The 15,746-nt window shown below is 45.0% G+C and overlaps 1 protein-coding gene across 17 annotated transcripts in view; it reads right to left on the minus strand.

Annotated features, from left to right (window-relative positions):
* The window catches only part of CHKA (choline kinase alpha), a 62,578-nt gene that overhangs the window by 31,084 nt on the left and 15,748 nt on the right, over nucleotides 1–15,746 (minus strand). For all 17 annotated transcript variants that reach the window (XM_045486118.1, XM_045486120.1, XM_045486122.1 and 14 more), the window contains exon 2: nucleotides 5,552–5,663. In XM_045486118.1, coding sequence (XP_045342074.1) covers nucleotides 5,552–5,663 — 112 coding nt within the window. The remainder of the gene's footprint in view (nucleotides 1–5,551; nucleotides 5,664–15,746) is intronic.

The following is a 15,746-nucleotide window of genomic DNA, read 5'->3' on the forward strand; positions in this document are numbered from 1 at the left end:
AACAAGTCAAACTCACGATAATCCTAATATAATGAGAAAAAAATACACAGAGTTCCCAGTGTCCAGTTACTGGCGACACGAGCTCTCACAGTCTCTTGGGACCAAGCAGGGCTCTTCGTGAGGGAACGTGAGTCGCACGGTCTTTGCACGACGCAACCCTCGTTCCGGGGAGAATTGTTTGCGAGCAATTTCTCAGTGGCCAATAGTTGACTGTGAACGATCTATGGGCTGTTCCCGTGTTGGGTGTTTCCCATATTCTATTGTGGTTTAATTTCTATTTAAACTGGCATTAAGGGAAGACGACCTTCTGCTTTCTGGTTTTAAAACAGACCGTGTCCCAGATTGCACTCTTTTGAGTCATTAACACATATCTGCGTTGTGCCTTGATGCTTTTCATTTTATTACGGTTAGTACTCAAACAAGCATTAATATTAGCCTTTCCTCACTCAAAGAACACACAAAAACATTTTCCCAGACAACGCTCGAGGGATCTTTGATGTGTATCCCAGACGTTCATGCCTGTGAGACCGTTCAAAACGGCGAGGCCAGATCTCTCCATTCATGCACAGAAGGAACTGGCTCCACACAGAGTCGCTGTTCTGACCGAGGAAGGGACAAAGCAATCCCCTGAGACTTCTGCCAACTGGTACAGGTGACACTGAGTGAACAATACGTACTGACATTTGTGTCTTCCACAATTCATGATAAATAAGCAAACGGGTTATTTGCAATCAGCCAAACTTGCTGCTTTGAAAAGGCCGCTGCTGGACGTTGCAGGGCTCGTGTTCCTTCCCAGTGTCAGAAAGGAAAAAAACCAAGTTACATTTATAGCCTGTGTCGTCGTTTCAAGCTCCTTCTAGCAGTCACATCTCTTCCCACAATGGCAGCGGCTGAACTGGTACTTCTGCCCAGCTTCCGTTAAACTATCCCACTTTGCTTCGGGGTAATTTTACAGTGGAACCGGTTTTCACCGTCTGTGCCACTGAGGAGACGGCCCCATTGAAGTGAAAGCTAGGCCGTGTGAAACGCCCTGAATTATATCGATTACATTGGCAGGTGCTGTTTTAAGACCAGACCGATACTTTTATGCTCACAGTGTCTAGGTTCCAGAAACAGGAGCTGGGGGAGAACGATGTCTGGGGACGGAAACTGTAGGCTTTGTGCCGCCTGAACCCCCACGAGCTGCACCAAAGAGCAGTCGTGGCGCTGCTAGGATCTTAGACGTTCTGCAGCCCCAAGATGAAGAAAAATGGAAAAGCTGAGCAATATCAAATTATTTTAAGCCGGGTCACTTGCAAATAATAGTAAGTGTAAATCAAAGAAATACTTCTACTTAATATTTGATTCTCAGAGGGAAAAAAAACTCAAAAGCGTGTAAGGAGAAGGAGAAAGGGAAGGAAGGGACACACTCAACTCACCTGGCCCAGCGTGTCATTAAACAAAAAAGGACAGTCTGAGAAAACACACGGGACCATCATCACCTGTAGCTGTCAGTGAACGATTCGGAAGGAAGGAGCTTATACCAACCCGCCCGCAAGGATGCCGCAACTGTGTTTACGGCCGACCTCGGGGGTCCCGGATTATTTGCACACTGCACGTCCACGCACAGGCACGCGTGTGCTCTCCCCGCAGGCAGAGTACAGACGGGGAGAGCGTGACATCTGAGTTGTATGACATTTCTGTCTTTAATCGCTACATTTATGAGAGTAATGGCATTTGTTATTCAGGCGGGCTCGAGATTTGCTCAGCCACGTCTCTTCATCGATGCAAATCCTGACAAATCACTGTCAACGCTGGCAACTGCTTTGCTGGGGTGGGAACAGGAACCTCCTGGGAGACTCTACCTAACTGTCCTTCCACGACAGGGCCAGGTTCTTTTTGAAAAGCTGATTGGCGATAGGACTGAACCCACGCCCCAGCAACAAAATAAATAAAGATACTTCACATCTGAGCTGAAAATACTGGAAAAGGTATTTAAGTTTGTGGTGAAGTCCCTGGCACAACGTGGTGACAGCTCAGCTTCTGCGGCCCCGGGACCCAGCACCTGCTGCCTGGTTCGTGTCCCCCGGGCTCAAGCTCTGTCCCTACCCCCTTCTCTCTTGGGCAGTCATTTCTCAGAGCCCCGGATTTGGTTCCCCCTGTTGTCAAGGTATTCAAATGACCAACACTTTAACAGTGGCCATTAATGTCTAAAATTCCACTGGCAACCAGTGCCCCCGCCAAAACCTGGGTTTTGGGAACCAAAAATATTTATATTTGAGGCTGTAGGTTTCATATTTTTAGTAAGCTTGAACTTCAACCAAAAAAGTGTTCCTGAAGTAAGGACTCAACCAAACGAGTATTTATGCTGAAAATGGGTTCTCTCCTATAATGCAAAGGAACAGCGTTTTTTCCAACAAAAATGAGATTACTGTCTAATGAGTCAATTGTGGGACAGTAAACACACGTTTGCTGTCCAGTCAGTAAGCTGCTCGCCTCCAGGTACAGCTTCTGCCCTGCATGGCGGATGCACCTTCAGGAACGGCAACTGGCATTTGCTGATAAGCATCATTAAGAAGCTAAATGTAGGGGCGCCTGGGTGGCGCAGCCAGTTAAGCGTCCGACTTCAGCCAGGTCACGATCTCGCGGTCCGTGAGTTCGAGCCCCGCGTCGGGCTCTGGGCTGATGGCTCAGAGCCTGGAGCCTGTTTCTGATTCTGTGTCTCCCTCTCTCTCTGCCCCTCCCCCGTTCATGCTCTGTCTCTCTCTGTCCCAAAAATAAATAAACGTTGAAAAAAAAAAAAAAAAGTAAAAAAAAGAAGCTAAATGTAGGGTGTCCCCCAGAAATTAGAATTATATGCAAAACATACTCCATTCTGTTAGTTTGGTAAGGATTAACTCCACTTTGAGTAGCTTTATTCTATTTATTTTGAGTTACCTAAGAGGTTTTTTATTTGTTTTTGTAAAAATGAATAGGAAAACAGAATTGTTAAAACAAATTCTATTTCCAGGGGTGCCTGGGTGGCTCTGTTGGTTGGGTGCCCGACTTCAGCTCAGATTATGATCTCGCAGTTGGTGGGTTTGAGCCTTGCCTAGGGCTCTGTGCGAATAGCTCGGAACCTGGGGCCTGCTTCGGATCCTCTGTCCCACTCTCTCTCTCTGCCCTTCCCCTGCTCACCTGCTCTCTCTCGCTCTCTCTCAAAAATAAACATTAAAAAAAATATCTATTTCCAGACATTTCTATTGCATTTAAGTATTATAAGGCAGTAATTCTACACTGCCAAAATTTCAAACAGGACAAAATATTAACTACTGATAGTGAATCTTTATTAGGGGGAAGAGACAACTGCTCAGTTCCAGGCTGTGCTGTCAGTGGCTTTTACTAAGTTACCCATCAGATAACACAGCACATTCTAGAGCTGCGCTGTCCAACATGGTAGCCGCAGCTAGGTGTGACCACTGTAATTTAAATTAATTAAAATTTAAAATTCCAAGCCTTGGTCACACTTGCCACATTTTCACATGTTTGATAGCCACGTGCGACCAGTGACCAGCAACCTAAACAGCACAGATCCCGAGCACTTCCCTCACCCCCGTCATCGAACTGCAGCTCCAGACAGAGCAAAGAACCTGGCAACTGGCTCAGCCCAGCACCTGGAAGAGTGCATAGCACAAGTTTAAAACACCCTTATTTAAGTTATAAATACAAATAAAAGTCTCATAAATCAGATTTAAACAATAGTCTATATCATACACAATTCCAGCAGCTGGTTATTAAGGTATTTTAAGGGCACCTGGGTGGCCCAGTCAGTTAAGCATCCAACTCTTGATTTCGGCTCAGGTCATGATCTCACAGCCCATGGGATCAAGCCGTGAACAGTCATGCTGTTAGTGTGGAGCCTGCTTGGGATTCTCTCTTTCCCTCTCTCTCTCTCTGCCCCTCACCCACTTCTTCTCTCTCTCAAAGCAAACATTTAAAAATATATATGTGTGTATGTGTGTATATATATATATACACACATACACACATATACATATATATATGTATATTTAAAGTATTTTAAAAGTGCAGCTTAAATGGAAGCACACAAATAAACAGAAATGGGACATAATGGTTAGAAAATGTGTAAGTCCCCCAAAGAAAAAATGGCTACAGATTGATTTCTTTAAAAGTACCAAAAGGGGAGCACCTGGGTGGCTCAGTCGGTTGAACATCTGACTTCGGCTCAGGTCATGATCTTGTGGCTTGTGAGTTTAAGCCCCACGTCGGGCTCTGTGCTGACAGCTTGGAGCCTGGAGCCTGGAGCCTGCTTCGGATTCTGTGTCTCCCTCTCTCTCTGCCCCTCCCCGCTCATGCTCTCTCTCTCTCAAAAATAAACAAAAATTAAGAAAAAATAAAAAAATAAAAGTACCAAAAGGACATCAACTGGGTTTTTCAAAAACTGTGCTTTAAAAGTACAACTTGATGAAATGAAAAACTCAGCTGGGTGGTCAACATTAGAGCCCGGCTGCCTGTGTACTGTCAGGAAGGGGCCGGGGTCTGCTGTGCGCTCCATCACAAAGAGGCCTCAGATCTCCTTGGGTGAACACACACAACCTGAAGATATCATCTGGCTTCCAACTTTCAGATCCTCAGCACTGCACAGCTTGAAAACGCCGAGGAAAAACTATCCAACGAAAAGGCTCGGTCACGTTATGACACAGAGTACTGATTTTAACGATAATATTTCTGAACGCTACAACCAAATTATTGTAGGCATGGACATAATCTGCTTATCAGATTGAATTGAGACTAGTCTCTTAAAACGATGAGAAAATTATTCCCCGTTTTATGATGATCAAAATAGGCCCTTTCAAAGAAAATTTAAATGGATATCAAAATTCTACCACAGAAATATAGCAAATGAACATCTGTGTGTATGATCAGTAAAATGGTAAATTCAGGGTATAAATAGTAAAAAAAAAAAAAAAAGCCAGACATTTGGCATCTCCTATAATCGGTTAAGACGATTCAAAAAATAAAGCACTTTAATTGAAAGTTAGATTCAATTTAGTAATACAAAAATTTAGAAAGATTATGAGTCTAACCAATTCAAAGTTTCAGAAAAATCTCGATGGGAGGTAGTTAATAAATAGAGCTCCACTGAGATCATACTTTGTCCACTGGAACTCCCTTGTACCCGTAAAACCTTTTGGATATGTAATTTAAAACAATACCTTTTCCACATTAGAATTTTACAACCCAGGTCTCAGCTAAAAATTTCAATGTGTGGAAAATCCAAGCATCATAACCACTACTAAAGATTTAACCAACATCATATTTCTTCTGGATATGAAGCTGAGAATATTTGTACTAGCATACTAATGAATTATAAGCAAAAACAGGAATTCAGAACATAACAGGATATAAGCAAAAAACCCAGTTGTGCAGCCGAATTAAAATAAAAGCAGTATGTAAAAAATAGTTTTAATAATACCATTCAAGTATTTAAAATCTCTTTCCAGGTAATTCAAGAGAGAGGATGAAAACTGTTCACAGGGCCCTCCCGACCCCACACAGCCTACAAACTCACCATCTTTAAAATCGCCCCGTACAGCCGCAGGAGCACTTTCCGGGGCTCGTCACCAATGGTGGCCACGGTGTCAGGTAAGGAGCACTGGAACAGCATGTTACTGAGGCCACCTCTGTTGGAAGTAAGAGGACAGTAAGCATCAGTATTTTCAAGGTCAGCTAAACCTTCTTGGGCAACTATGGATGAGAAATCGGGGTCCCATGGGAACGGTTCTCATCGAAGTCTCCATCAACTCTTAGGATACACGCGATACCAATGACAGGCTCCACGGTTTTTAGACCAATTCAGTCATATTAAAAACAGGCAAATTCCCAACTTATTCTTCTTAGATTAGCGCTGGGGAGGAGTTTTGTCTAAACTGCATGTGTGCGCCTGCACACGGTCGGTGCCTCTAGGGAATGACCTGGATGGAAGAGAACCCCCTGCAGCACTGGGAATAGAGGAAATCCCAGATGCACTCTTTCGGGCGCGTGTTCTTCCATGATCCAAAATTTCCATTATATTCCTACAACGAGCAGGTTAAAATCTCGGGGCAATACTTAAACCACCTCCCCCAGGACCTTCCACTTGAAGTATATGTAGTTTCATGTTCTTAAAAATCTCTCAACCGGGGGTACCCCGGGGGTGTCAGTCGGTTGAGTGTCTAACTCTTGACTCCGGCTCAGGTCATGATCTCACAGTTTGTGAGTTCAAGCCCCGCATCGGGCTCTGTGCTGACAGCTTGCAGCCTGGAGCCTGCTTGGGATTCTGTGTCTCCTTCTCTCTCTGCCCCTCCCATGCTCGCGTTCTCTCTCTCTCTCTCACAAAAATAAACATTAAAAAAAAATTTTTTTTTTTTTTTGATTTGTAACGTAACTGGTCCTTGGAGCACTCAGTGGAAATGGGAGATCTCAGTACCCTGAAACTTGCACTCTATGAGAGAGACAAGAAACAAGTCACAGGGGTCATTTAAAACAAGAAAGGAACTGCCTTTGGGACAACACACCTGCCCAGGTTGGACGTGATCAGGTACAGAAGCAGAAGGTTAGTGAACAGAGGAATCGAGCTCAATGAAGGAATACGAAATACAAGAAGCAACCCATTTGCAGCAGACGTCAGAGTCCCTCGGCCCTAGTTTTATCCACCTGGCAAATCTTAAGGAGCTATTCCATGAGTACAGCCCTCTGCCGGAAGCCAGGGTAACATAAACCTCAACTGTGTTCTCGGCCTTGCCGTCAAGAAACATCCTCTCTAGCGAAGGAAGCAGACATCAAACTGCCCGAATTCAAAGTCACAGGGCAGTGCGGGAGGCTACACATGCTGCAGCACGTCCACACCTGCCTCGCAGAGGCTGCGGTAGCTCGTGGCAGTAGGTGCAACTCTGGGAGGAAAAGTGACCAGCAGACCGAACCACAGTTTCTAGAAGGATATCTCCTGGTCACAGGAGTCCCCAGCTCTCTCCCTGCTCCATCCATAAAAAGCCCAGTCAAGCTACGCTCCCCAAGTGAGGCCAGAACACAAACCTAATTTACACCATCATGGGCACAATTACACAGGTATTACGAGCATACAATGACCAGGGTGCCAAGAGCTACAAGATACGGACCAGGAGGCCGTGTGGGGCGGAGAGAGAACGGGGAGAAATTTTCATCTGGGGGTTCATGTTGGCAGATTGACGTTAACTAGCAATTTCGGAATTTCAGCTGTGGCATTCTCCTCCCTTTCCTCGGTAAGCAAAGCCAGATTTTAGGCAGGCAGCAACGCGCCTGCCACGAAGACCGTTTTTACCAGCTGCCTTTACAGGTACGTGTGCCCATGCGACCGGGTGCTGACAAATACAGCATAAAAGGAGGTGTCTGTGCGACTTGTGGAGGTCAACTTAAAACACACGCACGGGCCTTGCCCCTTTCTCCCTGTCCTTTTCCTGCCGTCTGACACGGGAGACAGTGTGTCAAGTGGTAACTAAGCTCTGGTCTCTGAGTCCACATCCACCCTGCAGTTCTCCATTGTGGTGCCGGGCTGGGGCTCCACCAGTTACAAATCTCCTTTGCCAGCTGCTCCCAGTTAGGTCCGGCCAGCGGGGGTCCTGCAGGGAGGCAGGAAGGCAGGAGGAGGGAGACGTTGTGTCTGCCGGCTCTTCTTCTCCGAGAGCGGCAGGAGCAACAGCGGAAGCCCCGCTGCTTTCGCCAACACCGGCATCACCCAGGGTACCAGCTCGCAGGCCTGGGTCCCGGCTCCGGGGGGGGGGGGGGGGGGGGGCTGCAAGTTCTCAGATGCCAGTAGCAGCCCAGCAGCGCCCTCTCCATGGGGGCTGGGGGTTCCAGCTCCAGGGTCTCATAACCTCAACCTCTTCCTTCTGTCCCTCAGCCCAGGGAAGGGGCTGCTTCCTGCAGTTCTGTGTGCCACTGGGTCCCATTTTTGCTTTTTGCGTTCTCCAATACCTGTTCAGCCGATTCCCAATTCCCTATATTAAATACTCTATGTTGAAATGTCTAGTGTTGTTTCCGCTTTTCTTGCCGGGATCTTGCCAGGCACATACAGCCAGAGCTTTAGCAGTTTCTTGGATCACGTCCTAGGAATGGCAGAGTAGTTAGCTGCAAGGACCCGCATCCCCATCAAGCCCACGGAGCTGCCACACCTGCCCAGCCTGTCCACCTTTGTGTCCCTTTACACAAAAGGGAAATAACTGGGGTTTTCCGTTAGAAGCGGCTAAACCTAGTACCAACCGATCCAGCTGATCACGCATCCACTTAATCGTGTTCTCCCAATCTGGAAACTCCTTACTCTGCTAAAAGCTACCTCCTTACGGTTTAAGACCAAGTTCAAAGCCCAACCTCCTCAAGAAGCTTTCCCCATCTTCCCTGCTAGCTCCTTGAAGGCAGGGGGAATATCTCTCTTCAATACTCAAGGCTAGTGACCCCAAATGGTCAGTGCTCGGTAAAGCTTCTCTGAAGATGACAATAACCAACAGCACTCTTGTCCCACTGAGTGTCTCTTCTCCAACTCCCTCCTGTTATGCTCACTGTCCTACTAGGTCTAGTGGGTTAGGCGTGGCTCCCTGACTAATGAGACTGTAGGCCCCCTAAGAGACAGTCCTGGGAGAAGGCATCATGCTGCAAGAAAGACCACTGGCTTCAGAGCCAGGGCTTCAAATCCCAGTTCTGCCGCTTACTGTGACAGCTGTGTGGTCTTGGGCACCTCGCTAAATCTCTCTGAGCCTCAGATTCACCCCTCTGTAAAAGACTTGCACTTTCTTTAGTCATTTTAAGAGCTCCATGGGGCACCTGGGTGGCTCAGTTGGTGAAGCGTCTGACTCTTGATTTTGGCTCAGGTCATGATCTCATAGTTTGTGAGTTCAAGCCCCACACTGGGTTCCATGTTGACAGTGTGGAGCCTGCTGGAAATTCTCTTTCTCCCTCTCTACCCCTTCCCCACGTGCTTTCTCTCTCAAAATAAATACACTTAAAAGAGGGAGAGAGAGAGAGAGAGAGAGAGAGAGCGCGCGCGCTTCTTGGGCTGCAGTGTTCAACAGGTGAGCTCAGTTCACTCTCCCTGCAGTCCTGCAGGATGGATGCCGATCCTGCTGCCCATTCATAGATGGGGAGACCAAACAGAGTGGGGGAGCACCAGGTGTCATGCTAAGCACATAGTAGGTGCTGTGCCAGCCACACAATCCCACGAGCCTTACATCAGGATGAATCTGTACAAACTTGCATAAAACAAAGGTCTTTGTTTCCTGTGGCTGCTGTAACATACGACCACACACTTCATGGCTTAAAACAACACAAACTTGGGGTGCCTAGGTGGCGCAGTCGGTTAAGCGTCCGACTTCAGCCAGGTCACAATCTCGCGGTCCGTGAGTTCGAGCCCCGCGTCGGGCTCTGGGCTGATGGCTCAGAGCCTGGAGCCTGTTTCCGATTCTGTGTCTCCCTCTCTCTCTGCCCCTCCCCCGTTCATGCTCTGTCTCTCTCTGTCCCAAAAATAAAATAAACGTTGAAAAAAAAATTAAAATAAATAAATAAATAAATAAATAAATAAATAAATAAATAAAACAACACAAACTTATCTTACAGTTCTGGAGTTCAGATGCTAGGAAATAGGTCTTCTGTGGCTAAAATCAAGATGTCGGCAGGGCTGAATATCAAAGGGATATACCACATTCCAGGAAACACATACAAAATGACTAAAAACAGATTGAGCTAGTTGAATTTCAAAGGACAGTGTTACTGGGGGGAATGAGGAATTGGGTGTGTAACCCGGGGACAGAGTTTCAGACCAGGAATATGAAAGTGTTCCTGGGATGGATAGGGGCGACGGCTGCACAACAGTGCAAGCACCCTTAATTCCACCGACCTGCACACTTGAAAATGGTTAAAAAGAGTAAATTTCATGCTGTGTATATTTCACCACAATGTTTTATTTTTTTAAAGCTTATTTAATTTCTCCGTCCAACATGGGGCTCAAACTCACAACCCCGAGGTCAAGAGTTGCACGCTCTTCCAACTGAGCCAGCCAGGCACCCCTCACAATGTTTTTAAAAAGTAATGAAGTATTGACACCTGCTATGACATAAATGAATCTTAAACACACTATGCTCAGTGAAGGGTGCCTGGGTAGTTCAGTTGGTTGAGCGTCTGACTTCAGCTCAGGCCATAATCTAGCAGTTCATGAGTTCAAGCCCCACACTGGGCTCTGTGCTGACGACTCAGAGCCTGGAGTCTGCTTTGGATTCTGTGTCTCCCTCTCTCTCTGCCCCTCCCTGGCTCACACTCTGTCTCTCTCAAAAATAAACATTTGAAAAAAAAAAAAAACATTATGCTAGGTGAAAGAAGCCAGTCACATATTATGTGATTCCATTCATACAAAATGTCCAGAACCAGGAAATTTATAGACAGAAAGTAGATCCGTGAGTGCTTAGGGCTGAAGGGGCCAGCGTTTCCTTCCAAGATGATGGAAAATGTTCTAAAATTGGCTGTGGGAGGGGCACCTGGGTGGCTCAATCAGTTGAGCATCTGACTTCGGCTCAAGTCATGATCTCACGGTTCATGAGTTCAAGCCCCACATTAGGCACACTGCTGACAGCAGAGAGCCCACTTCGGATCCTCTGTCCCTCTCTCCCTGCGCCCCTCCCCCGCCCTGCTTGCAGTCTCTCAAAAGTGAATAAGACATTTTTTTAAAAGGTAGCTATTTTCACAAAGGACTATGGGATGACGGTTGCCCATACCTGCGAATATACCAACCGATACATATGCTTTGAATGGGTGAATTGTATGGTATGTGAACTATATGTCAATAAAGCATTTTTTGAAAAAGAAAAATGACTTTTTTCCTATGGAATGATTTTCCCCTAACCAATTAAAAACTTGAATGTGTTTCTACAGAAACAATATTTCCCACATGTAAACAAAAGTCATATTTAAGAACTTTTTCAGTATCTTATTTAACAGAAAACAATCATGAGTACCTGGGAATCTTCACAAGAATAAAGACCTCTTTTCCCAAAAAGGCAAATCAGTTGCCACCCCAGTGAGGGAAGAAGACAGACCAGGGGAACCCAAGGCTCGGACTTCCCCCAAGTGAACCTTGAAGCACACGGAAAGGTGTGGAGAGGATTGAAGGAGCCTTGACCTTTCTTCTCGACTCAGGGCAACGCCTCTAATGGGCAGCTTATCAGAACCGCCCTGCCACACAGGCTCCTGGCTACCAGGCGAGAGAACAGGCATTCCATCAGTTAAAAGCCCTCGTCTTCCTTCCTGTCACACACTCTTGAGACTTCAGTCAACAGCGGGAGCAAACAGATGAGCTACTGTTCTAAACTGTGTGACTCATTTCAAAGTTTAATCCCGTACTCCTAGAGGAGGCAGGCCAGCCAGCTGGGCCAGAAACAAGCCCACAACCTGGAAACCCTTCATCTCCTGAATTATCTGTAGCCCCTGTTGCTCAATAGGCTGTAGCAGGAGGAAGTAAACCGTTGGTTATTTTGTAGTGACTAGCAAGATAAAGGAAACAAGGTCATTACCATCGATGACCCAAACTGGGAGAAACCACGTAGACAAAAACCCAGTCACCAACGGAGCCAAACAACACGACAAGGAACAAGAGGATATGTTGGGAAGATATGCCCTAGACATGGTAGTAAGACTACAACAGCCCAATGACCGTGTAATTTGTCAAGATATTCTCCAAAGTAAAATCCCAGAAACTCTCAAGGGTTCAAACAAGTGGCAGAAGAGCTTTATGAGAAACATACGTGTCATAGTCAAACTCTGGGGACACTCAAGTAAGCAAAAATATCAAATCAAACAAAACGAACACATTCATTTCACAGTCGACACATGGAAGCAACCCACAGCAGGTAGCAACCTGGACGGCGCCGCTGGCGGGCACCCTCACCAGGCCACGTGCCCGTAACCCATCCTGCGCGCAGGCCTCTAACACAGAGCCAACGGACTAACGGGTGGAACAAAGTGCTTAAATCAGACGTTAAAATAACCATCTCAATTTCTCTTGATATACAGCTAATCAAGAAACAACTTACAACGAAGAACAGTGACTTCTCTAATGGCAGCACACGTGGAAACAAAAAGGGTAGAAAAGCCAGGCAGTAACAAAGCAAAGAAACCCCCACCACGCTGAAGCCCGATGGCTAAGGGGTTTCTGTGCTAAAGAAAGTAGTTTGTGAAAACAAAGCCACACAGCAGCCCCTTTCTAGAAAGCAGCACTGTGCTGCTTCCATCACACTGGCTCTGAAGGTCGACCTCCCCACCACAAGCAATAAAGAACTCAGGTGACCTGGGCATGTTTTTAAAGATGCAGGTTTTATCAGTGTTACCGGACCAACTAAAGGAGGCTGCTTAGGACGTGCAGTAAATTGTGTGCCTTTTGGATTTCAGAATTCGTGTTCCAAAAAGTGTTGTTAATACGGATCTTAAAGACTCCCAAAATAAGAAATATAACAAGTTACCCAAAGTCTATCATTCGAACATGACGACTTTGAACATTCAGGGTTGTTGTTTTGTTTTTTAAGTAGGCTCCGTGCCCAACACGGGGCGTGAACTCAGGATCCTGAGATCAAGAGTCACATGCTCTATCCACCGAGCCAGCCAGGCGCCCCTACACATTCTGGGTTTTTTATTTGCCATTTTCCTAAGCTCCTCTTTTCCTACTTCTTTCTTGTTATTAAAATTAGGACCACACTCTAATGTTCCTTTTCCATTTATATTACGAACATTTTCCATCAATTCATCATTAAAAACACAATTTTTAATCATGCATACAATTTCATCTTAAAGACTGAGCATGGTTTATTTAGCCAAGGGCGGACTGCTGGAGACGGCGGGCTTCTACATAACTGTTTACTTCTATTCATAACTCTATAGTATGGACACCTGTACATCAACCTTTATGCACAATCTGACGAGACCCTTTAGTTACAGCTGGCTTTTCTGGGTCAAAGGACACTAACATCTTAAAATTCTTGCTGCCCATTGCTAAAATATCCTACATATAAGCCACTCACTCGTCCTCGCCTTTTAGCACATCACAACTCCTGCCTCACAGTCTTGACTGACTTATCAATGAAAAATTGATATATCAAAATATTACTTTCTAGAAACATCAATTTGCTAGTGAGAACTTATTTTTTTAAGGCTACAATATACAGGAAGTTAACAAAGGCTATGAAAAATTTTAAAGTTAAAAAACTTGCACAGGAAACATTTGTAGGTACATCAATACAGACAAAAAAAGTTATTATTAAATAAACCATAAAACATGCTGAGAGCTAGCAGCTTTATTTAAATGACTTCTTGGCAACAAGCATCAACGATTTTCCCCCAAACTGATAAATGTCAATTCATTACTCTCCCCAGAAAGCCATAAAATTAATTGCACTAACCACTGTGAGGAGAAGAGAAAATCAGAAAATGTAAACTAGCAGTTAATCTAAAAATTTAGTTGACTCAGAAATGGGTCAAAGATACTATGTCACAGTAGGCAACATACTAATCAACAATTACTTTTTTTTTATCAACATTAAAAAGAGCCTTGAGAAACCCTACAAAACCATTTCAAAACAGAAACCACTCCATGTAACACTAACATCTGGTATCTGATGCTACTCGCTCTCAAAGTGCCTTATGGCAAAAAACATCAACCATGCCTTCTTAGCATGAAAGGTCTTCCTGACATAGAAGCCTACATGGCAACAGGTTGCATGTAGTCAGATATGAACCACAATATCCCCAAACACACAGGATTACTAATTCTCCTACATGTCAGCTATTCTATTACAACTCCACCTACCACAAAATTACAACTCCACCTACCACCTACCTACTCTAATGCTTGGGGCGCCTGGGTGGCTCAGTTGGTTAAGCGTCCAACTTCGGCTCAGGTCATGATCTCACAGTTTGTGGGTTCAAGCCCTGCGTCGGGCTCTGTGCTGATGGCTCGGAGCCTGGAGCCTGCTTCGGATTCTGTGTCTCCCTCTCTCTCTGCCCCTCCCCTGCTCGTGCTCTCTCTCTGTCTCAAAAATAAATAAAACATTAAAAAAAAAAATTTTTTTTTTTAATTTTTTTTTCAACGTTTATTTATTTTTGGGACAGAGAGAGACAGAGCATGAACGGGGGAGGGGCAGAGAGAGAGGGAGACACAGAATCGGAAACAGGCTCCAGGCTCTGAGCCATCAGCCCAGAGCCCGACGCGGAGCTCGAACTCACGGACCGCGAGATCGTGACCTGGCTGAAGTCGGACGCTTAACCGACTGCGCCACCCAGGCGCCCCAAAAAAAATTTTTTTTAACACTCTAATGCTTTAGCACTTAAACCACACAGGTTACATAAGATTTCAATTATAAAGACCTGATCTTTAGATCACAATCTTATTTCAGGATGAAACAAAGAGAATTTTAACACCAATTCAGAATGATGGTTATTTCTGGGCAAAGGAAGGAACCAGAGGCCAATTAAGCAGAGTGTTCCAATTTGATAAAGTTCCTCTACTTTTGAATTCTTTACTACTTTCTAAATGTTTGCAATTTTTAATTAAGAGCTTATGTCACATACTTCATGGCATCTAATACACAATCAACAGCATACACTGTAACAAACTCTTCTCAAAAAATCAGTTGGCAATTTAGGGTATATATAAAACCAAGACCGTAGGTAGCAGGAAAACATGGTGCTGGTAAAGATCACAACGGGTCAAAGCAACAACAATCTTGGGTATCCTCTCAATCACAATGGAGAATATCTGTTGGGGTCTATGGAGATTCTCTTTGACAGAGGCTTCAAAAGATCAGTGACATCTTCAAAAGGTTAAATATCAAGTCACCACCTGACCCAGCCATTCCACTCCTAAGACATATACACCCAAAAGAACTGAAAACATATGTCCTCACAAAAACTGTACACGATGTCCCCAATAGCCAAAAAATGGAAAAACTCAAATGTCTACCCACTGATGAATGAATAAACGAGCTGTGGAATATCATGCAACAGAATATTATTCAACCACAAAAAGGAACAAAGTACCGATACATGCTACAACATGAACAAACACTGAAAACATTATACTAAGTGAAAGAAACGGTCACAAAGTCCACACATGTTGTAGGACCCTACCTGCCCATAAGATGTTAAATAGATTAGTGGTTGTCAGGAGCTAAGAAGGGGAGCATGGAGAGAGACAGCTGTAATGGTACAGGATTTATTTCTGGGGTGATGAAAATGTTCTGAAAAGACAGTGGGTTGCCTGAACCCTTTAAAAATACTAAAAACCACTGAACTGTGCAATCTAAAAGGGTGCACTTTATGGTATCCTAACAAAGCTGTTATTTTTCTCTTTAAACCAGTGATAACCAACTTGCCTTAAGTAGTTCACTGTGGACTGAACATTCATGGACTTATCTGAACCATCCTCTTAATATTAAACTTCTGTGTCTTTAACTACGGCCACCATCATTTGGTTAAAATCTGCTCCCAACGACTGAACACTTCCAGTGGAACTGGAAGACCCTAAGAGCAATCTGGAAAAAGAAACATCAGTAAGAGCTGCAGAATGAGAAAGTTACCCAGTTTCCGGAAACCTCTCCACGGCTGTTCTGAGTCCCAGCTTCACACGTCCATTCTTACTCTTGCCCCACCACTGCTACCAGGGGTCCTTTCCTCTCTGGTCCTGGCCAGATACTTGTTTTCTCCTCCCCACAGATCTTTTT

Source organism: Leopardus geoffroyi, chromosome D1 (assembly GCF_018350155.1).
Source record: "Leopardus geoffroyi isolate Oge1 chromosome D1, O.geoffroyi_Oge1_pat1.0, whole genome shotgun sequence".
NCBI classification, from domain to species: Eukaryota; Metazoa; Chordata; class Mammalia; order Carnivora; family Felidae; genus Leopardus; species Leopardus geoffroyi.